General features: G+C 45.6%; 1 protein-coding gene across 4 annotated transcripts in view; it reads right to left on the bottom strand.

Moving 5' to 3' along the window:
• Positions 1-25,079, bottom strand: part of MYOCD (myocardin) — a 279,089-nt gene that overhangs the window by 110,325 nt on the left and 143,685 nt on the right. For all 4 annotated transcript variants that reach the window (XR_003255188.1, XM_026075763.1, XM_026075765.1 and 1 more), the window contains one exon: positions 9,007-9,236. Coding sequence is in view for 3 of the 4 variants with exons in the window: in XM_026075763.1 (XP_025931548.1) it covers positions 9,007-9,154 (148 nt within the window). In the remaining variant the exon portion in view is untranslated. The remainder of the gene's footprint in view (positions 1-9,006; positions 9,237-25,079) is intronic.

Here is a 25,079-nt window from a genome sequence, read left to right as displayed (position 1 = left end):
TCTGCCTGTCCTTCCACAGCCTTTGGCCTTCCTGATTTGAAGGCCAAATGACATTTCACCCTGGGCTGCCTCTACTGATGACAATTTCCATGAAGTTAGTTAAAAAAAGAGCTTGTGCTGCAGTATGGAGAATGTCATGAGGATTATGCAATGCCATGTGGTTTCTGTGTTGTTTGTCTGTAAATTGTGCAGAGGTCAGACAGCTCAGAGCAAATTGCCTGAGGGGTTCACACATGCACACGTGCACGTCCACACTCACAAACACTTGCGCACACAGACACGCAGATACAACTTACGTACTTTCTTTCCTTGTTGTCTCTTAATTTAAAAAGTCATTCAGAGTGAAAATATCTGTTTCCTCTTTGTAAATGGACAAATCTAACACAGATGGTGCATTAACTGGAAACATCTTTTGTTCCAGTATGTTCATATATTCATTCTTTTCAAAGACAGAGGCACCATTTATGATCATCTCTTCAACATTCCTGATTTTTACAAGTTGGTGCTCTCCTATGAAAAGTTGTAAAAACTCATCACCTCTTTCCCTCTTATCACTACTACAAAAGCACAGCTTTAAAGTCTATCAGGGTCAGCAGTGATGCACTGATTATAACTTGCTGATGTGGAGCAAGGCTGTCTTTGTTTTTGACTATAGTGAAGTTTATGRTACCTCATATGTCTCCTGTGACAGCCTTGTGTGACTCCTTTGAACTTGCTGCTCATCAGCTGAGAGCACTGAGTCAACCAAATATGTAGAGAGAGAAAGCCCAGAGAAAGTTTCTCAGGGATTTCTGCATAAATCTGTAATTTCTTTTTTTATTAGAATAGATCTTTTGGAAGGAACCAACCACTTCTGTCTGAAAGACTTCAGTTGCTGGAGGTTGCAATGAATCTCCAGGTAAGCTGGTTTAACAGATAAATTACCCTCAAGAACTATTTGAGCCTCATTTCTTAGTCCAAATTTGCCCAAGTTCTGCTTCCAGCCAATAGATCTTGACAGACACACTTAACATCAAAGATAATTTCCAGATGAAAATCTAAAAGTGGCTGCAGTAGTCAGACTCAATGTCTTGATAGTGGCCAAGGGAAGAGTGTAATACTGGAATAAACTGCCTGCGCTCAAGGAGTTCCTGAGCCAGAGATAATATCTGTACTTAATTGCTTTCAAAGGTCTTCTTTTCCTTGTGGAACTCAATATGTGCAAGAACACAAAGGACCACCAATTTCACATATCCAATCTGACTGCCGGTAGTCCCAAATTCTAGACAAAGATGGAATAGTCCTGGAGAGGAAAATGAAGGAATAATTAACCAAAAACCAGCCAATCTTTAACTATCATTACATGTTAGATTCCACACTTGGATATATGCATGCTTGTTCATTATGATGTTGTAGATATTCTCATTACCTCTAGAAAAGGCCTAAACCTTTCCAGAATCCTGCTGAATTGTTGGTCTTATCAAGCTCATGTGCCACTGAGTCCCACAGGTTAACTATGCATGAAGGAAACACAATGTTATCCTTGAAGCTGGATGTTTCCTTTCTATGATTCCAGGGCTATCAGTTTTTATAGCACAGATCACAGTTTCAAAAAGAAGTTTCATATGTTCAAATGTCATTCACATACTACCAATCAGGCTCGATTATGCAGTAGGAAATGTGACCTGAATTGAACTTTATCCTGGGCTCACTGGCTCCCAAAATCAGCTCAAAAAAATGAGAGACAGGCTAAATGCAACCTGCCTGCAGGTTTGCTGAGAAAAGGCCTCGAGACTGCAAATCATGAAAGCAACATGGAAAGAACCACAAATGCAAACAAGAGGAAACACAAATTGAAGCTCTGCATGGAGACATCAGTGCTCTTCTTCCACCAATGCAGCGGGGAAATGAAAGCTTATAATCACTGCTTATTTAACCACAGGCATGGTTACAAGGGAAGGACACCAGGCAGATCCTGGATACTGAGTGCTAAAGCTGYGCTGTCAGTGGTGTGAAGAGACTCGGTTCCCTGGGGAGTCAGTCCTGCTTGGTGCTGAGCACCAGTCCTGACCAGTTTGGCACTCAGGAAAGCCCTTGCAGGTAACTCTACCTGTAAGAGTGCACCCACTGAAGATAATGGGATAAGTATTAGGCCTCAGCACCATGCTTTTCTGAATTGTTTTTTGCAGAACCAGTGCTGAGATAACCGTCAGCACCAGGTCTCTCATGGAAGCATATTAGGAGCTGGTTCGATGCACACCCTGGTGAGAAAATCAGGGGAGATGGAACAACAAAAAGAATCATGTCAAATGGCTGTCTCCAGTTCAGTTTGACTTCTTAAAAAAAAAAAAAAGCAGCAGCTTTGAGTCACAATGAGACAAAAATTGTTCTTAGAAACATCTCAAAAGATACCTGAAAAAGAAAATCAGAAATGACAATGACTCACATATACTCGACCATGGCAGTGCGGGAGGTTACAGAGAGTTGAGCACAGCCTTGTTCTTGGGTAGAGACTGGACAGGGATGCCATGAGATGGCTAGTGGAGGGATGGAGGGAGAAAGGAACAGACTCCAGTCTCCTTAGCCACCTGCCTAACCCTGAATGTGATGTCTTCATCCAGCAGAGAAGGGAACTCAGCTTGGGAAAAATGGCCAGAGCCCCCTGCACATTCAGTGTAGTTTTGTGCCAGGAGGGGAACTCAAGATATTGATACATGAGAAAAAAAGACTCAGAGTGACTTTAGKGTACAAGGTATGAGGCTGGGGGAGGCGAAGTACTTTGCAGGGTGGGTCACTTCTGCCTGTGGTGTGGTGATTGCATGTGCCAGGCCTTTGCTACCTGAAAGCATCCAAGTGTGTTAGAAACAGAGAAAACTGTTCTGCGGTGTAGCCCCTTCCCCGTGAGCCAGTTCCTTTACCCTTACAAACTGCAGCTAGCAAGGGCCAGGAGCCAAAAGCAACACTGATCGTGAGGTGTCAGGAAATGTTCGCCATGACTTTATCCTTAAAATAACCCCTGTACACATTTTGCTTTGTAAAGAAAGGTCCTACATGGCTTCTGGGTGCACAAAGCAACTCAGTTCCCCAGGGAGGAATACCAGTCGCACCTCAGGGTTTGACAAACGCCTATTAGAATGATAACCGAACTCCAAATGGCCAGCAAGAAACAGGGTGAGAGCACAACCAGTCYGGGTCAACACAAGATCTTCCTCTTCTGCCACTGTTGCTTTGATCACTCACCCAGACTGAAAGCTTGTGAGACGTCTGAAACTTGCAGGCAGGTGGGTTCCTCCCTGGCTGCATTAAAGAAAAAAATAGATCCTAGAAAACAAATGAACCTCTCAGCGGCTTAATAGAAAAGTGATGTGTGGCTCTTGTGCGAGGAAGACGCAGCTCAGAGCTCTGTTATGGAAATTTTGCTCTGTGACAAATATGTTATGAATGACTTGTCTTGTAAACACGCCAACATGTAGGTGCTGCTATCACATCATTCGATGACTTTAACTTACTGTGAATGTTCTTGCGATAAATCATGGAAAACCTTGCTTGTGCTATCTTTAGTCACTGCGATGTTTCACTCTCACAAGTCACTCACAGTTCTAAAAATACAGTTTATATCATTGGATTCCTGGAATTCTTTTAGTTCTTACATTCTGATTTAAGTGGCATTAAAACTGGGCTGTGTGGTTCAAGGCTGCAGGCTGATATTTCATTGTGGATTAGTTATCACCTGGGTTCAATACAATATTTRCAGTATTTATTTAATTTGGATTCAAAGGTAATTTGGAAAATCTTCCTTCAGATACACCTCTTACCTGGCTATGTGGAACAAGGGCTAGATTATGTTTGGGACTAGATAGTAATTTAATAACCATTGCAATATACATTTAAACTGAAACACATGTTCACAAGAACTGAGCAGAGACTATCTGGGTTCACTCCCCCAAACTTGTAGATATCTTACCTCTTCTGGCCCAYGCACTGTGATGTTGTGCTGACTGCTCTTTTTTTTTTTTTATGTTTCACTTRTATGACTTTCATAGTAATTATTGATTCAAAAACACCAAGAGCAAGAAAGTCTTGACCTCTGATCAGCCTTTCTGGATTTGATTACCAGCTCACCAATGGCTGATAGTTTGAAAAGAATTTAATGCTTTCTAATTTTCTTTGATAGGGCTTATGAAGCACATTACATTTTTTTTATCCTAACTGGCAGCTCAACAAAGCCCAGCAATAAAAGCTCCATTTGTGTAATAAACTGGTGTACAATCTACTACTTATGAACAAGGGCCCTGAAAATGTGCAACCTTTCTGTACATTACATTAAACGCAAACCAGATGGGCAGTTCAAAATCCTTCCTTTTGTTGCAGGGGGCTAAAGGAGCCAGTGGTCAGAGGGTCTATTTCACTACACAAATAAACAGAAGAGTTTAACTACATTATTTTCCAAACCTGCAATGGGGAACCTATGTGGAAACATTATGAGCAGTTAGCAATCATGCTGCTGAACCGGAGTAGGCACAAAGGGCCACTCAGCTCTCCTAACCGCAAGTGTCTGAACKCTAGCGGTAGGACCCATCTCATTCAGCTTGCCAGTTAGTGGCATCTGGCCACATATGGGTGAGAGAAACAGCTCTCTGGTCTCAGTGCACTAGATCCACGACCTATAATAAAACTCAGGCACCCAGACTGGATCCAACCAGATTTATGGAGACAAATGGGTGAGWTGAATCTGTTTCGTAAAGGGTGTCCTAAAGAGCTGGTCATCTAAGCTCTGAAAGTCACTGGAGAGAAATGGGTCAATCCATAGGGGACTGAGCCCACCCAGAGCAGGGCTTCTTGGGCAGAGAAACCTCATCAGATCAGACCGGATGACTGCCATTTAGATATCTTCTTAAGTGAAATACMTCTGACTCTCAGAGTCATAGGACAGAGAATGAGGGTTAGTAACTCTTTGCTATCTTTGGATGGTACTAGGGGACACCTATTTCATCACACAGTGAGCACATGGACTGAGACAGTTTTTGACAAGCTGTTTGATAGGAAGTAGCTCTTGCACGTTCTCTGATCCCTTTTCTTATGACAAGTGATATCATGAAATTCTTGCTGAAACCCACCTGACCAAAATGACACTGGGAGACATGCTTGATCAAAGTTATCCACAGAACCTGCATCCTCACAGCCTTCCCAGTGCAGGGAAGGTGTACAGAGAAGTCAGTATCTTCAGTCATATAGGGGATGAGTAGGGTAAAGATAGGCTTGATGCAAGCCAGAGAAGATAAACAGAGAAGTGCTATACAGCTGTTCCCATGGCAGCTGCGATGGATAAAGTACAGGAGTGCAGCATGATGGGATGAGATGGGATGGGATGAGAGGGAAGCCATCACCATCTGAAGAAAATGATTCTGGGAGCACTGATGCTTCAGAGTGTTTCCGCAGGCCCTGGTGTCAGAAAGAACAACGTCTGAGAGGGTTTCAGATGGATCCAGGAAGGAAAAGCAGCTTATGRAGCCTAAGGCTGCTTTAGGGGTTGTCAGGAACTGCTATCCCACCAGCAGGGCATCCAGGTTTTTTTGCTCAGGTTGCCCTGTAGACCTCTGACCCCAAACTGATTAATTAGCACTAAGGAGTGGATGGCTGATCCTATGAAGGATACTCATACCAAGCACCTCTGGAACGGAGTGTGATGACCTTTGGTATCTGCACAGTGGAGCTCCATTTCACATTTTGTAKTGCAGACACTGGCCCTCATCATCCCCAGGCTGAAGGCTCCAGCACCTCGGGGAGGCAGCTCCTAGGCACCCCAGTGCCCTGCAGGGGCCTGTGTGCCCACTGCATTGTGTGCTATCCTATGGCTTTTTGTACCTTTGGCTGGTGTGTGCAAGCAAACCAACTCTGGGAGGGACAGAGGAGTGAGCAGAACAGCTAGTGTCCTCACTCTGAGAGACACCATGCACTGAACTTGAGACTCGCTACATACACAGACGAAACAGTTATGTAGAGCATTGGTTGAGGGGGGGGGTGACATTGCGGTACTGAGCGCACAGTGCCTGTCCRTGGCTCTGGATGCCAGCCCTACACAAGAGTCCATGGGACTAGCACTCAACCTGCATGATGGCTAAGATGGGAGATCCAGGCAGATCTCATCTCCAAACCTAATGTCACTGGTGACTTTAGGAAGACCARAAGATGTGTTTGTCTTAGGCTCTTCCAAGACAGCTCTGCCCAGCCCAGGCCAGTGTGGGCTAGAACTTACAAGGAGAAGATATCATTGAACATATAAACATCATGGGCTGTGGGAGYCAGCACAGTCTGAGCTGCACTTGGTATATCTTGGTGCAAAAGCAGTCTGAGGGGAAGAAACAGGGCAGGGCCAGGGTGTAGAACTGGGCAAGCAGATGTTAAGAATACTGCTCACTGTAGAGGTGACAGTCTCCATTTTCCTGTACCTATGTATCCAGGCCTTGTTTTTTTGTAGGTCCTGCTGWATGGGCTTTGTGCTTGCTCAAAGGTGATTTATTTTTACAAATTTAAATGAAATCCCCTCAGCCATTTTTGAATAATACAAGAGTTAAAAAGACTATTTTCCTATTTAAAAATATTTTAGCTAAACTGTTTTTATTAAATCAAAGTTAAGTCAAATAAAGGCTGCAGTTTGAAAGTTCAGACTCATGCAGGAGCTAGTCTTCCCTGAAGAACAATGCCCTTGACAGGTGTCTGTCTGATACCTATCAAGCTTCTACAGATCACCAGCCCTGAACTGGAAGGTGGTAGGGGACAAAGCATGCCTATTTGAGGTGKGTACACCCTGTCTCCTCAGATGGGATGCGACAGACTGGGAGGAGGTAGTAACACCTGCACTTGCTTCTCTTTGAAATAAAATGTTATCAGCTGTTCTGGCATGACAAGCTACTCAATGGGTTCAGGAAGCCTTACATGCCCTGACAGGTCCCTAAAGATGGTAGTTGTATCCCTTTCCCCCACCTTATTCTGCAGGCACTCTGTCTACCTCAGTATCCAAGTCTTAACCAGTGGGTCCCTGCTCCCCACTACTGCTCTGCCCCCATATATTGACGGGGTGGTTGAGGGTGAGGATGGGAGTGACCAGTGGGTAGGCAGGAGCATGGGGGGCAATGCAGGGTTTGAGGCTAGGGAACAGGATAAGGTAAGGAGCAGCATGGCAAGCCAGGAGCTCTCACCTACACCTTCCTCAGGGATCCCTTCACTGTAGGTCTTCTTGGCCTTCACAGGGCGAAGGCAGGTGGCTGCTGTATACCACTAAGGAGGACAGGCTGCACTGCAGTGGGAGAAGCCACTCTTCATCTCCCAAGCCAGGAGTTTATCAAGCTGTTTCATCAGCCCTGTAGGAGCTGTCACAAAGGAGAATGTGACATCAAAGGAAGGCCTGAGTGCCACACGAGATGCGTGACACTTGGCAGGCCTGCCAACTCTTGGGATGATGTGAGATGAAGGGAGCCAGCTGTTCCCAAGTGGGTCATGCGGGCCCARAAAAAGAGCTGAGCTCCTGTACTGTCTAAATATGCAAAAGAAAGGGAAAAACAGCAAAAGGAGGAGAGCAAAGAGCTGGAGTGATGCCCAGACTGTGGGAGGCTTTTCTCGCTTACAGACTTTGCAAACGACCCGGCTTAGAGGGGCCGCAAGGGTGGAGCTGTATCGCGCCTAGACTGTCAAGCTGACAGTTGTAAGCAGGGCATGAACCCCAGGCACAGAGATCAGCTGCAAGGCAGATGCTTGCTGTACTACATGCACTTAATGCAGTTGTTGTCTACATGTTYGTAGTGCAGAGCCTGCCAGTCATGCTTGAGGGCAGCTTTTGCCTATGGGCAGCTGAAGATTTTTCTTTCTTTGCCTTTCTATGAGAAAAACCAAGTGGGGAAATGAATGCAAAAAGGAAAAATGCAAAATCCATAGAAAAAATGGTAAGTGTGATATYATGCTTCACAAACCAGCCTTAACACTTCCCCTTTACAAGTCTACACTGTCTTCCCCTTTGGTATCATGTTATCTTAGGTATACTTTGATATCTGGGACTGGAAAAAGAAATGCATTCCTTGATGTGACTTAAGCTGACTATGGGCAGACTCTGGGCCTGATTCTCTGCTGTGTTATTCCAGTCTGACACCAGCACATTGCCATGATGACATCATTTGGATTATTTCTGATTTATAGTGATTGAGAAAAATGGGGTCCTGTACGATAATGCAAACAATCAAAGACGCAAAGCAAAAATAGTGCCTTCAAGCTGCACTTTCACATTACATGATATTTTGAGGACTTAATGTTGAAAGCCTTAGAGTGTACAAAAGGAATTTTCTTCATTTCATATATTACACAGTTGCCTGAAAGAAATGGCAAACAACTCCGAGCCTGAGCATGCTTTGCACAGGCTGAATTGTGTTTTCTTCTCACTGTTCGTCAGGTTTCCTCCAACATATCTCCACTGAAATCTGGATCAACACCTGACAATAAGACCAGTTTCTGGACCCATAGCCATGGAAACACAAATGATCCTTGCAGAAGCCCAGACCAAATTCTGCTCTCTGTTACATAGAACTGAAGTAATTTTGCTGAAGACAATAAGCTGTCAGTGCTCTGTGAGAGCACAACAGAGCTATCAGTGCCTTTTCTTCTCCAGTGACAAACTTCAGGTCACCCTAATTCCTCAGAAAATCCCGCTTCTACAGTCAGAACAACAGTCTATTCCCAGGACCCTGAATTGCTACATTTCAGCCATAATTGTACCAAAAACTTGGTTTGCAAAGAACACGGCAACTGCCTCAAGTCCGACAACAGCATTTAAGGCTAATACAGAAATACTGAGCTAAGGAGCCACTTCCATTAAATCTTAACATGCTCCCATAAGAAGCATCCTCAAAAGCACCATGCAGAAATAATGCTGAGCCATCCCCCAAGCCCAGCATGTGCTAGAGATGCTAAACCAGCATGCATCCAGTTTCTGTGTACACTCACTTCCCCTTTCTTGACACCACCGGACGTTGAACTTACCGTTCTTCCTCTCCGCAAAGGGTGGTGGCTGGAGCTTGGTGCTATCTCTCACTTCACTGGCAGCCTTTTCTTTGGGTGCCTTTTCTTCTTCATTTCCACTTGGTGTACTTTTCTGGTCCGAGCGATCCTGCTTGATCACACCATTCATCACCGTGTCTGAAGGGACTGATCCAGATTCTGGCTGCTCCACTTTGAATGATCAGGTAGAGGACTGAATACCAAAGCTACCTCTGGAAGAAAAGAGGAGTAGGTAAGGACTAAGTGCCCAATAGGCCCTTTGAAGAAAGAACAAAAACTGACACTCGTGAAACAATTAAATCACAGACCATTATTCCATCTGTTGTCCCATGTTAAAAACATTTCAGGGAAACACTTCGGTATTCCTTATTGTTGTGTGATGCTGTCCACCTTGTCTGCTGGGTCTGCACCCTTGGATGCTTCTCTGGAAGAATTTGCACCCATAAGCACAGAATATTTGCAGAAAGCCAGGGGTGTAATGAAAAAAAAAAAAGTCATAGCGTACCCAGGTGAGAGAGCTCTTGAACTGTTAGAAATACAGAACAGATCTATAAATGTGAACAGTCTTCCTTAACATAATGGTCTGGTTAGCTGAGCAAAATGGGCGATGGAAATAATTGCATACAACACAGAAGAGGCTGTTAATAGCATTGCACAGAATAATGAGTACGAACTCCCTTCTAGTTTTTATGCCAGCCAGTGTACAAATAGTCTGCAAAATAAAATATCCATGCAGAGACTATTCTTTGACATGAAAGTTGTGACTAAGAAACACATCTGGTAGCCCTTAAGAAGAATTCAACCAGATCAGGTAAAATTTTGAGAGTTTTTGTGGGATGAGAGGAATTGTTTATTTCATTGTTTACCACATTGCTSTACTCTGTGGTTTATGTGGTGTTTGGGAAAATATATCACGAACAATCTCAAGAAATTCTGCAAGTTCGAGTTGTACATCTACAAAGCATCTGGGCAGGTGGTGCTTCCTTTGATGACACTCATATCTCACTGGAGACTGGGAGGGGAAAGATACTGCTTACATCAAATGTCTTTGTGGGATGCAGGCACACGACCCTGGAGGAGCTGCTGATACTGAGCACAGCACCAGAAAGCTGCAAGGACTGTTTCAACAAAGTATTGTCCAAAAAAAAATCTCCAGATGATAAGTGAAAGTGAATGCCTGTTAAAATCAGCACCAGCTCCTAATGAGTCCCATCAGGAAAGAGCTGAGGAGAGCTAAAAAAGGTCATTTGTAGAGAACAAGAATAGAAAAGTGCAAGATTGATTCAGTGATAAAATCTTATTTAATACAAAAAAGTTACCAATTTACTGTAAAAGGAAGTAAGGATAATGCATTGTATACGATACCATCTCCTCCACACTGCATATGCCAGGACTTTCTCACACCCCTGTTCCTACCCTGTACCCGCACGGACTTTGCCATCTGCTCTCTCATCCCCATCCATCTCACTGTCTGCTCCAACCTATCCTCACCGCTCACACAGAGTTGTCTCCCACTGGCAGCAGGTCAGATAGCATAGCCATCCCATTTTGCTTTATGCTGCTTTCATTGCTGAGAGAGATTCTGAGTGCACTGGCCAGGAAGTATGTTCCTAGGGTGTCTCTGTCACTTTATTACATCYCAGAGGGGACACAAACGGCCCCCATGTGCAGCCCCTGGGACAGACTGTGTCCATACCTAGCCCTGGTGTCTGTGCTCTGAACCAAAATGCAGAACTGAATCTGATCAAAACTCAGTCCTTACCTGGGGAAAACCCCTTGCACCAGTYTGTTCCTTCTGTCTGTCAAGCCATGTCCCATGCATGGTACCACTGCCTTCTTCCCACTTTCCTTTGCAGCCATCTCCTGTGCTCATCTATTTCTATCAAAATCTGACATTCTGCATACTGCATATCACTATGCACTGGACACAGCCCAGCAATCATCCAGACAAGCCAGGGCTGCATTGCATGACACATCTTTGAACTGGCATTTTCAATTTCCACCTCTACTTGAGCAATTTTAGCTCCTTTGGGCAGCTCATGATCTCCTTTCTAGTGGTGTGACTGCTGTGCACTGCACCATCATCATCACTGCGATAGGCAACCGATCTGCTGTACATCCATCCACCAGTGGCTGTAATACTGCAGTCTCACTTCATCACAAGCAGCATTATCTCCTAAGCTCTCTATTTAATTCATGACTAACGTGGAACATGCAATAAGTGTTTACTTTACTATTTCAAAATGTACTTTTTTTAACTTTTAGAAGTTGCTGATATGATGCATCTTTCCAGTGGAAACAGTGGGTGATGACAGGACAATCCAGCAAACTACATCTGCTTACAAAAATGAGACTTTGTTCAACTGAACACTAAATCTTTGATAAATTAGTCAGGGCTTTGGTGACGTACATGTTGAACCAATATGACAGTTTTATATGGATTATGATTGTTAATGCTTTTGAAAAATAGAGAGCATGAGCCAGACATCCAGTGTTGAAGCTGCAAGACCACCAGCAGAGGCAAGAGCATTTCAGGAAGGCTTCTTACAGTCACTGTGTACAATCTTTTTGCGCTCAGAGCATATGCAACATTTTAATTTGCAGTGAGTGTACTGGGGTCCTTACTCTCTGAGCCAGGAGGTCATGCTGCAACCCCAGAGACGCATGCTTTCACAACACACTCAAGTACCACTGGCTCAATGGTGTTTTTTTTTTTTTTTTTTTCTGAAGTCAAATTTGGCCTCAAAACATTCCACATTGTTCACTCACTTTAGCCTGAACTGATTGTATTTACAAAGCTTAAGCACACTTTTGAGCCTCAGAGCACATCTCCCATCAACCACTGCTGCCAACTCATAAATTGAAAGGCTATACACAGCACAGGCCATGTCCCGTTTCTCTCTGCCTATAAATATTAAATTCATAAAGCTGGACTACCATGGTAGCTCATGGGTGCTTCCCTGTAAGACACTGGAGATTCTCTGGAGCAAAGGCTCTGTTCCTGGTTTCTATTTTCCCTCGGTGCAGAGAACAATGTAGCATGGACGAGGATTGTATTTGCTTCCCCCTAGATGTACTTGCCCATCCATAAAGTCTCAGGTGGGGAATGGTGGGGCCTGGTTGCATCTCTTCCCCAAGCACTTTGGCTCACATATAAATCCAGGGTCTTCTGACAGTTACCCCTGTTGATCAAGCACCACAACTAAAACATCTGGTCAGATCATTTTCTGGTGTAAATCAGTGTGGATCAACAATGGCGAGTGACTTCATCTCTTAAATGACTTCACAGGAAAGGCACAGGTTTTCTGACAGATGTAATGCTTGCATCCCGCTGCCACTTTCCTGTGCTCTTCAGGTAAAAGCTGAAGGCATGAGAACACAGACCTTCAGCTCAAATGGGGAGAAGAAGAGGGAAAAAGCACAAAGGGGCATGAAGCCCCTGGTCCCTGAAGGCTGGAAATGGATGTTGAGCTTGGTACTTAGTGAGTTTGGAATAGGGTAGGCAGCTGCTCAGCCTTGTGTCAGCCCTGTGACTGTGGGACAGAGGGGACAGCCTGGGCAGGCTGGGTGGACTCTTCTCCTGACTGTCTCTAGGGCAGCAGCTGGCCAGGAGGGGTCATGCAGGGCCTTGTGAAGTATCTGACCATCCCTACCAGGTTGCACTTGCCCTCGAGCTCACAGATCTCTTGGACCCCTTGGCTTTGTCAGTGCACGGCACCAGGCTCCCCATGCCTCCCTGTTGTGCATAGCCAGGTCATGCAACCCATGGCACCACCTTACATACTCCTTGAGCTTTACCGAGAGGAGAGGATGAAACTCGCAGGGACTCAACCCCATCTCCTGTACACCCCAGGGACATTGCATCTCCATCAGCCCTCCTGTTTTACTCTAAGTCAAAGCAGCTCAGGGGGTTCTCTCATTCCCCAGTGACTTTCATCAGTTCATCTCCCTATAGCCTGCTGCTGCTGAGTTTGGGGCTCTGATGCAGATGATTTACATTGGCCCTCCCCTAGAGATTAACTGCTCTGGACATCTTTCTGAACTGTTTTTATCACAACTCTTCTCACTGAGAAAGCAGATAACCAAGACGTTAGCAGCACATCCAAACAGACTGCTTCTCTCCCACTGCCCTGCTCTCCCATCTCCCAAGCAGCCAATGCCATTAGAAAGTGTGCACTTTTTTGAATCTGTCCTGCTGGGGGAGATATAGACTGAGGATTGTGCCAGTCTGTAGCCCTGGGAGGTCCTGTACTCTCTTCAAGTGCTACAGAGAAACTCAGAAAGCATATTGTTCTGCTTTCAGGAATGAAAGTTTCTGGATGGAGATACKGGGTTCTGAAACCAGAAACTGAGGCAAGTGTAGCACAGCCACATCCCTGACGAGAAGCATGRGCCTAAGCCCAGGGTGTGGCTGTCTGTGCAAATGAGTTTTCTGATTTGCTTTCAGGCTTCAGCATGCCTCACCACACTGCTGGCATAACCTCACCAAGGAACCTGGCTTCTGCCTGGGGGGAAGCTCTGTAAGGCCAACTCTGCCTTGGAGTTGGCCTAGCAGGAAGAAGACATGATGCCCGTTATCATCATCACTCATGGCAAGGGCTGGTGGGATGGCTGTGTCTGCTGTGCCCTCCAGCCTCCCCTTCCATGCTTGCCCGGCACTGCCCACCTCTGCTGAGCTCTGTCTGTAACTCCCCGGCACCTGGCAGCTCCCAGCCCACTTTCAGCAACCTGCAAGTAGTATCATAGCAGAAAACTGCTGAACTTCAGGGCCAAACCTTGAGCTGTCACTGTCCTCATCCAGTCTGCCTTAGTTGTCCCTTTGCAGGGCTGACCACTACCTCTTACCTGCAGGCCAGCTGATGGAGTTGGGAGCAGCCAGAGAGCTTTTTCCATGGCTTTGCAAAACCATCATGAACGTAAGCTGGATATCTGATACTATCCCCTAACATGGCTGTGACAATTAGTTGTGCTAAAGCAAGGCTACCTTTCAGTGCGCTGGTGGTTGTACTGTAGTTATCAGAGGTGGGGACACATTGTTCTGGGGGCTGGGCTCAATTCCATCATCCATCAGTGCCCAATGTTGCATTCTCCACATCCACTCTGCATTGCCCTGCCTGGCTTGTCACAYGGTCTCTGACAGCTGCATGTTCAACATGATTCAGAATTGCTATTATGGATTTCCAGAATCAGTTGCAACTTTTTTCCCACAGAAAAAGTATAAAGCCCTGGGCTAGCTGGTTTTTTGCATACAGTATTTTAAAAAGTCTGCGCTGTCTCCTCTCAAAGGTTTGGTCTTTCTGGGGAAGTTGAGACTGTGGGCCCTTGGTGCTACTCAGGCTTTGCAGAAGTGCTGTTGTGAAATCATCCAGCATTAACTGGAGGAAGAGCTCAAGCACACAGTCCTCCCACATACATGTCACCTCAGGCTCTGCAGGCAGCTCTGAATTTGTCAGAGTTGGGAGGAAGCTGTTTTCCCACACTAAAGAAGTTTTTGTGATTTTTGTAATTTTCCCTTATTGCAAATTGGGGCAAGATGCTAAATTCTCCAACTTGTTGCAACACAAGCATGAGAAAAACATGTGGATCAGGTCACTCGGAAGGTTTCCTTGTATAACTTTACTTCACTTCAATCTTTAATGTTTTTAACCTCCTCTTAGTAGAAATAAACTAAAACATGGAAATGAAATGTGATTTTGAAAACGGGGAAAAACTTCAATTTTTTCTCTCGGAGAAGTTTTGGCTTCAGCAGCTCATTTTTCAACAAAAAAATGTTTGCCTGGAAAATCCCCTAATGGAAAAACTCACTGTCCCTTATCTGGGTCTTGACAGTTCTCTTCCACATCTCAGGTTTTCACATGGCAAGTACATCCCTGGATCAAGCTTCTTTCCAGCTTCCAGAGAGAGACCTTGGTGCCAAGGTGCACACCAGAAATATAATTTGCCACCCATTGGAACAGAACAAGACCCTTCTTGTGCCCTGATATGAGATTTAACACAAGAACAGCCCCTTCTCCCTCTATTTGGTGTCATTGCAGTCATGCAAATACATCTCAGCAACCCAGAAAGAGTAAGTGACTTGCCACAGACACCCAATGATCACAGCACAGACCATAGCTGTGTCCTGTGAGCTCTCCAGTTGGGTGGACCCTGAGCACAGGAGCCTGCTTGGGGGAGCAGGAGGATATGATGGGAGATCAAAGATATACTGTGCTTCTATTCTAGGAGAGCTTGAGAAATTATGCAATGACATTGGCATAAAACATGAATAAAATTAATGTTGGATATAGAATGTCCCTTTGACTTTGGAGAGAAGTCATTTTTGCCTCAAAGCCAGGGCAGGAGTTAAAGGCTGTGGGGAAGGGGAAGAGACAGAAAAGGAGGTGGAGTGTCCTTCTACAATGGTATATGTCGTGTTAAGCCTGCAGGGCTCCAGACTCAATTCCGGTGCCTGAGCAGAGACCTCTAGCACCATTTGAGATGCCCCAGGGTATGCGAGATATCCCTGCTTGGCTGGCAGAAACTGTGCAGGGCCTATGGAAGACCCACATCCTCTGGAGTGGAAGCTGGACCTGAGGCATCTCTAAAGGTATGAGACACCCCCACCTAAGCACTTGCTTCGTGCCTGTAGCCTACATAGTATTAGGCACAGAACCCTGGAACACACTTTGCTTCTTAACCTCCATTAGAATTGGCCTGATGAATGACAGCTCCCCCTTAGGTTACCATGATGTAACATTGATGGTTTTGATGATCTGCACAGTTACTCCCAGACCAGCGTGGACCCATATGTCTAGTCTTATTCACTTTCCACCTTCTCACCTCTTCCCTGAGCCATCTGTTGGATGCAAGCGTGGAACAAACATAGTTTATACTTCCTCAGACACTGGATTCATCTAAATCCTCCCCTGCTTTCCTGTTTGCTCTATCAGAGGTTGAATGGAAGCAAATACATTTAGTGCCATTGCATGTGCAGTGCCTGTTAAGCAATCCTGACCCACCATAAAACTTTAAATACCCACAGAGAAAAACCAGGAGAGAGATGTTCAGAGATGCAGTTCAGCCTTATCAAATTCTTCACGTGTTTGCTGTGGYGTGTTTGTATTCCTGGGCTTCTGCTCAAAGGAATGTTGCTGATAAAACAATCTCACTAAACATGGACTTAGTGTGTTTTAGCTGATGTTTACAGTGCTCAGACAGTGAGAGGAGCTCTGGGTTCCCGTGGGCAAATGTCCCATGGACATTTGCACTGCAGCTACTTGTTGCAGATACTGATCAATCCCTGCTTCATACAAGCTCCAACAGGAACCCTATCAGGCCCTCCTCAGATCCCTGTCATGTTTGGCAAGGGAGAAGACAACTCTCTGACCGCTAGCCCCTGCACCCAAAACAACCAAGGACCTTTGGTACTCAGACCATCCTGGAACTGCCAGGGAATGTACCACTGCTATTATCTTGCTGTTTTCCTTCTCAGACCATGTCCTCTTTGGATGATTTCCTTTACTGAACTCCCTCATGCCTCCTCAAGGAAGCAGAGCTGAGTATAATGGCACTGTATAGAGCCTACAGGCTGTTTCCCACAGAGTTGCACATTCCTCCCATGGCCTAGAGAAGTGACCTACTCACCACTTCAACCTCCACACAAGGAGCTGCAGCTCAGGAGGAGTGCCTGGAAAGGCAGCCAGAGAACTTCCCCAGTGAATAGAAAACAAACCAAGAGAAGCCTCCTGCAAGCCTGGATACACTCCTTCCACTGAGAAACTACTCCATGTACCTTTTTGAGTAAGCCCTTCGTGGAGCCAAAGCCAAGAACCAATGAACAGAGCTATGCAAACATGATACCATAAAATCTTCACTCAAGGCAAGCTTGCCTAGTGTTTGGTCACACTGTGATCCCCAGTCTCAGCGAGGTTTGCCAACTCTTTCTACCCCCAGGGTTTTTAGGATAGCATCTGCTTCCCAGCCTCCAAATTCCCAGTGCTGATATCTGCTCCAAGCTGCCCAAAGGCTATGTGGCCTGAGAAGGCAGCAAAGATCCCTGTGATGGAAAGTGTCAGCTGTCCTCATCCAGGACAGGGCCTGGCCTTCAGTCTGTGGAGAATGATGAGAGACAGTGCCTGCTCTCAGGAGAACATCTCAGTTCTGGCCTCAGCCCCATTCCCCTAAGCTATTTTGAAAAGGAGTGATTTCTCCTTTGTTTGTCTGTAGAATGAAGCTTTATGTGGTGAAAAATAGTAGAGGAAGTGGTGATTAGGAAACGGGTTATTACACCAGATCCTCCCAAGATCCACCTTTCTGACAGTCCTGTAAATAGGCCAAGAATATCTGGGACAAAACCAGACTGATGCAAGTGCTACGCTTCTTAAATGATTCATCTTAAAGTTGATTTAGTCTCATAATGAACGGATTCACTGGTGCAAATTCCTAGAGAACTCACTCCATGCTTGCGCATCCATGTCCACAGCACATGTGTTGGCACCCAAAGCCCTTCCTAGGACCGCGACTCCCTCAAGCCACCTTGGCAGCACAGGCAAGCTGATGTGACCCCAGTAATGTAACACTTTAGTATATTGTAGTAGCACCCAGGGGCTAACCTATTAGCTGAGGGAGGACACATCGTACACAGCATTGCAGGTATTGCCCAGGAAAGGATATGGCAGCAAGGGAAGACAAATAGAAAATATCAGAATTGAGAGGAGCCTTAAAAATGAGGCTAATGACTTGGGTTTGATGTGGCAGCAGGTGGGGACCAGCAGAGTAAAGTGAGGCTGCTGGGGCGATGGGTTGGCACATTGATGTTGCTGGAGTTTGACAGTTTGGCAGGAAGTGTATGACTTCCTGGAGGGCAGCACACTGATGCACTCTTACTACCACCAGGACATCCAAAAGAGCTGTCAGCCCTCTTTTTCTTCCTGCTTGCAGTACCTGCAAAAATGAAGCTGCTCATATCTCCTTCTCTGCCTAGCAGAGTGCCTGTGAACATGAGATAAATGGGCATGCCTGGCAGCATATGCAGTACAGGTGGGATCTGGGGTGAGTCCATGGGGCATTAGTTGGTCTATAACAAGGACATTTCTGATTGATAAACTGTATGAAAAAGGCAATGGCAAAGGACTGCTGTTGTTCCATGTCTGCCTCCTGCTTCTTCAAGATCTTGTGATTTTGAGAGAAATACAGGGTCAGTATTAGCCTTCCCAAAGGTAATGGCTTGAAACCTTTGTTAAACAACGAGCCTTCTCTTAGGAACCGGGAGGATGCCTGTGCTATACAAACTCCCTCAGCTGACATCTGTGCAGAATCCAAAGTGGTGCCCACTGCCAGCTCTCTGATCTGACCCAAAACACCAACAGTCTCCAGTAAACATCAAGGGCCTTGAGAACAGAGTGTCTTGGGTCATAGACCCAGTGCAGCTCTGAGCGCTGTTTCTAGAGTTGGCTTCCATCCGAAGGTACACATCTGGACGTGTAAGTTCAGCCTTTGGAGCAAGGCACTCTCAGATCCCTTCACATTCGCCAGAGAAACCAGGCATTTTTAGGGCATGGTCACCAGGCCTGCCTGTGGGCTGAAAAACAAGGCAGATGATCTGCTCCCTAAAGCACCCATTTCTCACCACAGGCTGTAAGGAGAGTCAGGGTGATCAACTCAAATGAAGAGATCTAACCTTAGCTGAGACAATGGGCACTCTGTATTGCTTCCACTGCTTATCCTAGGGTGTCCACCCCACTGGATCAGCTCTGAGGTTTTGCTTGGAGTATCTTCATTCACAGCAGTTTGGAACAAATTCTTTCTTTGGTCTGAATGGCATTTATCACAGCCTTGGTCACTTGGCAGCCAGCACGCAAGTCCTCCACATATCACATACTGCACCAGAGGGGGCACATCATCACTGATGTGGTCAGGAGTGACATTCTCATCACTTGTCTCTCAAGGTACCTGAGAGAGCTGGGAATATTAGAAAACCTCTCTGCATGGTGGGTATTCACTCTGTGACCTTTAGGCACCATACTTAGATGTCTACTCCAGAGATGGTCTCCAGTGCTCCCTTGTGTCATCAGCGGGAAGAGAGAGGCTCTTCAGAGGGGGTCATGTGATTGTGGATAAGATTGGTGCTGAGATGGGGTGATGAGGATACTCCTTTTATGCTGATGGTCCTTGACACCTCCTCCTACAGCACCACTGCTCCTCCACACAAGCTTTGTATTGGCATGGAGACAGCCATAGCTCCTGGCACTGTCTGGGAAAAGATGTTCCTGTAGCCAGCATGCTGCTAACAGAACCCATCCACATGAGCAGTGTGAGTGATTGATAGCGGTGTAATGGATGGATAGTGGTGATAATGCTGGGACACTGTGCTGTGCTCCAGATACGTGCAGAAAACAGTCCAAAGGAGAAGGAGGAAAAACAGAGTCATCCACAAAGGGTAAAAGAATTAAAGTTTTTTAAAAAAGGAGCAGAGTCTGCCTGAGCAGTGAGACTACAGGAACCATAGAAACAAACTTTCACTTCTGGATGGCAAGGACAGAGGACAAGTGTTCATGTTAATGGCGTGGGAGCTTGAACACTCCAGCTGTCTCGACTCCTGTTCTAGACCTCACTCAGGTCTGGTCATGCCAACAACATAGACAGGTATAGACAACAGACCCTGGGCAGCTTTCTCTGATGGTTGCTACTTTGGCCTTCCTGCAGACAGCATACTGCCTAATGCTATGTTGTGACTGCTGAGATGTACTGAGATTCCATCACTTTTCCATAGTGACCTTTTCCATTGGCTCCCAGACTGTGGTGTTCCCTGACTCCTGTGAACAAGTTCCATGCCACTGCAGCCAGCCTCATTCAGTGTCCCATTCTCCCTTCACAACCTGTTTCCCCACTGAGCTGTGCCCTGCCATCTTTGGGACAAGTGGCCCCAGGAATGCAAAGCAATGAGCTGAGACAGTCTCAGCCAGTCTCCAGTATGAAGGCAACAGGACCTTTAGTTCCAGGACTGAAGGTGTGATTGAATTTGAAACACAATGTTTGAACTGGATTTTCAGCAAATTAACCTCAGAATGGAGAAAGAGATGCAGATGCCCAGCAGGCCAAACCTACAACCCTCCTCTGGCAGTCCCCAGAGACACAGTGTAGTGGATGGAGAAGTTAGGTTAGGAGTTGAGCCACAATATACACAGTCAGCCATAGCCTTTGCCCTGACCATGGGCTTGACAAGGTGAAAGGGCTACAGGCTCTTGTTGCATGGGATGTTGTACTACTGCCTTCTGCTGCAAGTACTTTGAGTTTAGTCAGCTGTTGTTGTGGTTTCTGCATTTGGTTTGAGATTAGAAGTACTTAAGGGTTGCAGTTCATGTGCCACCTGGCCTATACGCTCTAGTTCTTAGCACTGCTCATGTCTACCAGGCTGTTGCCTGTCAAAACAGTCCACAGAAATACTACTATAGCTTGACTGGACAACACATACAAATAGTTCTGTATTATATTCAGCCTCTCTTTATGAATCTAGGCCATGCTTGTCGTTTTTAAATTAATCTTAAAATAAACTTAAAAATCTTAAAATAAACGGCAATGTTCTAAGTATGCTGAAAAGGCTCAAAAAGCAGCTATCAACCTCAAATTTGTTATTGCTGTTGGTTTTGTTTGTAAAACTGCTTTTAGGCTAGTCTCATGAATTGCCCAAGTCTGACTCATGAGCCCTGTGAGCTGGGGCTGATGATGCTTGGATCACAGTGGATACTGCTCAGACACTGGACACAAGGCCTGGCATACCTGGAGAGAGCTACATTCCCAGTAGCAGTGCTGTGCAGCCTTGATGGGCTACGGACACAGACAGGATGAGGCCTGTGATAGAAGTAGCACTTTTTTTCTAAACTATTATTTAATTTGATTTTGTTTTATTTATAATTCTTTAGCAATTAGCTATTTCTATTAGTGACACTGTAACCTGGACTGTTTACACAGGACAAATCACACTCCTAATTTGAAGGAAACAGTGCTATTTTCAGAATTTGGTTTGAATCCAGCTCAGATTAAATCTCATATTTTTCAACTTTTCTAGTGAAATGGAAATCCCTGGTCTTTGGAACTGCAGCTTGGTACCTGACAATACCAGTATCACTGTTACCATTAAGACTGACACTGTTAATGCTTCTACAGCCATGTCATGGGTATGATGATTACAAAATAGGCAGGTTGCTCATTTCAAAWGTGCAGAGGGTTCCTGTGGCCAGGCCATATAGCATGTTTATCCATCCTGATGCTGAGCTTCCTGAGTTCGTGGACATAAGTGTCCAAATCCATGCTGAGTTTGCTCATAACACTGCTTGGATCCTTGGAAAAAAAAAAAAATCACTGAAATGAAAAACTCTTCTGAGCTCAGAAAAATGATGTCCTCTACCAGAAGTGTGGACATACTTCTCCTGAGGCTGGTTTGTCTGTGAGGGGCCATGCAGTGCCAAACAAAGATACTACCTCAGGTCACTCAACCCACATAGTCCAATAGCTCAGCTCAGGCACTCTCCTCACCTATCTCTGTTTTTCCTGCCTGTGTGGCATTACACAGCATAGATATACCCTTTGCACTGGTTTTGTGCAACATGTCCATGTCCCAGTGTTGCTCCCTCCCCAAAATGTCTGCTAAATGCTAGTGGAGCCCAACTCAAAATGAAGTTCTTCCCATGCATGGAGTGTGGCATCGCTGCCACCGGGCCGATCTGACTGTGATGGGTCACCCCCAAAAGACTCCCTGGTCACACTTTCACCCCTACCAGCAGCTGCCTTCCCACTTATTTCTGCAAGCAAGCATTGGCTTCTCTTGCAGAAGGTCATTTGAATGTCTTTGGTTATTGCTGCATCGTTTAACCGTGTCCTAATTTTGCTGCATTTGCGGTTATGTCTGATCTTTGTCTCTCTTATTTTGTTACATTTTAGAAAAGTAATAAACAAAATCTTTCTAAAAGAAAGAAAACATGGCAGAGATCTGAAATGGAAAATGAGTGCAAACTGGACCCATGCCTCTTTATTAGATGCCAGAAGGAGGGGAAGAAACAAAAGCCACAGTGACAAACACTATTAATAAAGTGATGAAGGCAATTCTGAAACAGGAGTGCAGCTGGAAGCAAAACCAGTTTGCTGGCCTTGGACAGTCCTTCTGTCCATCATAGGGACCTCGCCAGCTTAAGCTGGCACAGCGAGCTTTCAGTGGGTGGGAAAGGCCACAGACTGACCTAGCAGGCTTTTGGGAAATATCCCAGTCTGCTGGCAAAGGACTCATGTCCAGGGGATGCGATTTCCATTGCAGCAGGGATTAACCTGAGCCAGACTATGGAGTGGACCTGTATGTTGAGTGAGCCAGGCCCAGAAAGGCTCTGAATGTTGCCTCTCTAACCCTGTCGTCATGGGACTGAACACTGAATTAGAATATGTCTGGCAAAGAGGTCACATCCAACTTTGCATTTAAACTTTGCAACATGGACCCTCTGTGCCTTTGGCTGCCCCTCCAAAGGAAGAAGCCAGGAAAGGCAAGGCTTGTTGCTGATCGCTGTTGACCCCAGCATCCCCTCAGTCAAGGCCTAGTGAAACTACTAAGCAAATTTGGCTGGACCAGACTCTCCAGCCCACTGCTGCCAGCACAGGCAGCAGCTGCACCAGCTGTACTTCTATTGCATAGAGGACAGCTGTGCCCTGGTATCACTCTGACAGCTAGAAAGCATCTGGGCTTCAGTATGCATCTTGTGCAAGCCAGTGGCACTACATAAATTAACAAAGCTGCCCATTAGTAACAGCTGTTAATAATCCAGCCCCATGGGGAACTGGGGTGCATAGCCTGTCTTCTTGTGTTTATTGATGACTTCAAAATGCACTTTAATATAGAGAAAGGTCAATAGAAAGTGCCTGCAACCACATGATTGGTACAAGGATCATTAAAAGGAACAGAAAGGAGATCTCACATGCAGGAACAAAGTGTTGTTCAGCCTTCAGGCCTGCTCCACAGCATATCATGGCCCCACTTCAGAGCCATTACATCTTCTACCACAGGCACGAGAGTTCTCAGAAACAGCATAGTTGGCCCTTTGCCAGCATGTGGACATCATTTGTGCTCATGAGTGGGAAAAAAACAGCTCTCTGAGTCCCTGACTAGGGATACTTTACAGACATTGGGTCCCCATGATGTCAGGCTTGAAGTAGGACTCTGGCTGCAGAGCATGGGGTGGACAGTGGACACTAGCCCACTATCTTGATGGACAGTGGCTCTAGGATTGTACTGTGAGGGGATTCTCCCTTTCCTGTGCATTATATTCCCCAGCCACAGCTGTGGTCAGTGTTGAACCCTGCAAAGGTCTCCAGGGCAAACTGATTTTCTGAAAAGTGCAGTGTTGCAAATTTGGATCACAGACACTGCAACTGGAAACCAAGAGCGGGACACGGGTAGGGCTGCCACAAATATGAAGTGGCTGTAGGACTTATGTGAAAGACTCTGACTCAGCTCTTCCCTCTCTAGGTCTCAAGCACCCTTCATCTCCTTGCTCCCATGGAGTTGCCAGATCTAGCGTAGGCAAGCCTGGGATGTTCTTCAGTATCCTGCTGAATTGCTCAGCATTGTATGGACCATGGGACCAGACTATGTGGTCACAACCAGCCCAGGACTGGCAAGGAGGGAGCCCCTCTCAGTCTCTCTCTAATTTGGCATATATTTAAATAATTTTTACAAATGGGAACCATCTTGAGGCAAAAGACATAACCCATGGTTTCACAGCAGAGTGGTGTCCTACACTGCAGGAGATGTAGGTCTCCACTTCAAATGAGGGAGGATGGCATGATGAACCCAAGTTCTTGGTCTCTGCACTGGACTTGAGATCACCCTGAGGTGGGTCACTAACTGACTGTCTTATGGCAGCTGTGCCCTTTAGGGTGGACTACTGAACCATTCACAGGCTGAAGAAAGGACTCACACCGTAGCCCTGAAGGAGGCCCCAGTATCTACAGGACATAGATCACGGATATAACATTCATGATCACTCTCTCTACATAGGAACGTGGGACTAGGGGATCGATAACAGTCTTTGGGTCTGATCACCTACAATCTCAGGTAATGGTATCAGTGACCAAAGTAGCTAAACATCCACCTGCTCTCCCTACACCTACAGGGCTTTTAAAAGTAAAATTCCTAGATGAGCCTAGGTGAACACACACCTTATCCCATAAAGGAAGGCAAAAAGTTCATAGGGTCCTGATGGTCCAGATAAGGGCAAAACACTGTGTGGTTCCAAGTTCAATTAACATTTTACTGTGAACACATAAGCAAGATACAGGCCCACAAGGGTGTTCTGCCACTAGAAAAGAAGCGCATCTGATCCAGATCCTGCTTCTAGCCAAAACAGAATGCTCCAGGGGAAAGTGAACTCCTTCACCCATCCCAAAAGCCCAGGTTTGCATTAGAGGGAAAAGAAAAATTGTGATTCCTTTAGACAACTAACTAAAGCTGTCGAGCATGGGGAGGATAAAACATAATGCAATAAAGAGAATCAAGAACGAATGATCTCTCTTTTTAACACTCTTCTAGAGATACTAGCAAATGAAACATTCAAGGCCCATTATCCCACAATTTAATTTTTCACTCTAAGATAATTCCTGTCATGTCATAAAATCCCTTCCATAAACTTATCAGGCTTCATCTAGAAACAATGTAGGCTCCTTGCCCCTACTTTCGAGTTTGGAAGGCTATTCAAGAATGTCATTCTTCTGCTGGTTAGAAAGTTTCATCTATCTTCCCGTCTAAATTTATCCACAAAGTCACTCAGATTCAAAGCACCAAGCCTGTGACCAAAAAGGGCCATCTTTAGGGAAGTACCAGATAAGGCTATTGAAAGATGCTGGGTTGGGCACTAATTGAAACTCCAGGTTGAGTTGCTGTTCCCATTCACTGTTCCCTCTTATTTCAGTGGCCATGCCCCAGACCCACCAGAAATATCTAACAAATCAGTTCCCTGACTGTGTGGGAAAGGATCGGAAAACACAGCAAAGCTTTGTGGGAAGTGCAGACCTCTTTCATCATGGATAATGCTGAT

The sequence above is a fragment of the Apteryx rowi genome, unplaced genomic scaffold, assembly GCF_003343035.1.
Source record: "Apteryx rowi isolate R43461 unplaced genomic scaffold, aptRow1 scaffold_41, whole genome shotgun sequence".
Lineage (NCBI taxonomy): Eukaryota > Metazoa > Chordata > Aves > Apterygiformes > Apterygidae > Apteryx > Apteryx rowi.
This window is presented reverse-complemented; position numbering and strand designations above follow the sequence as displayed.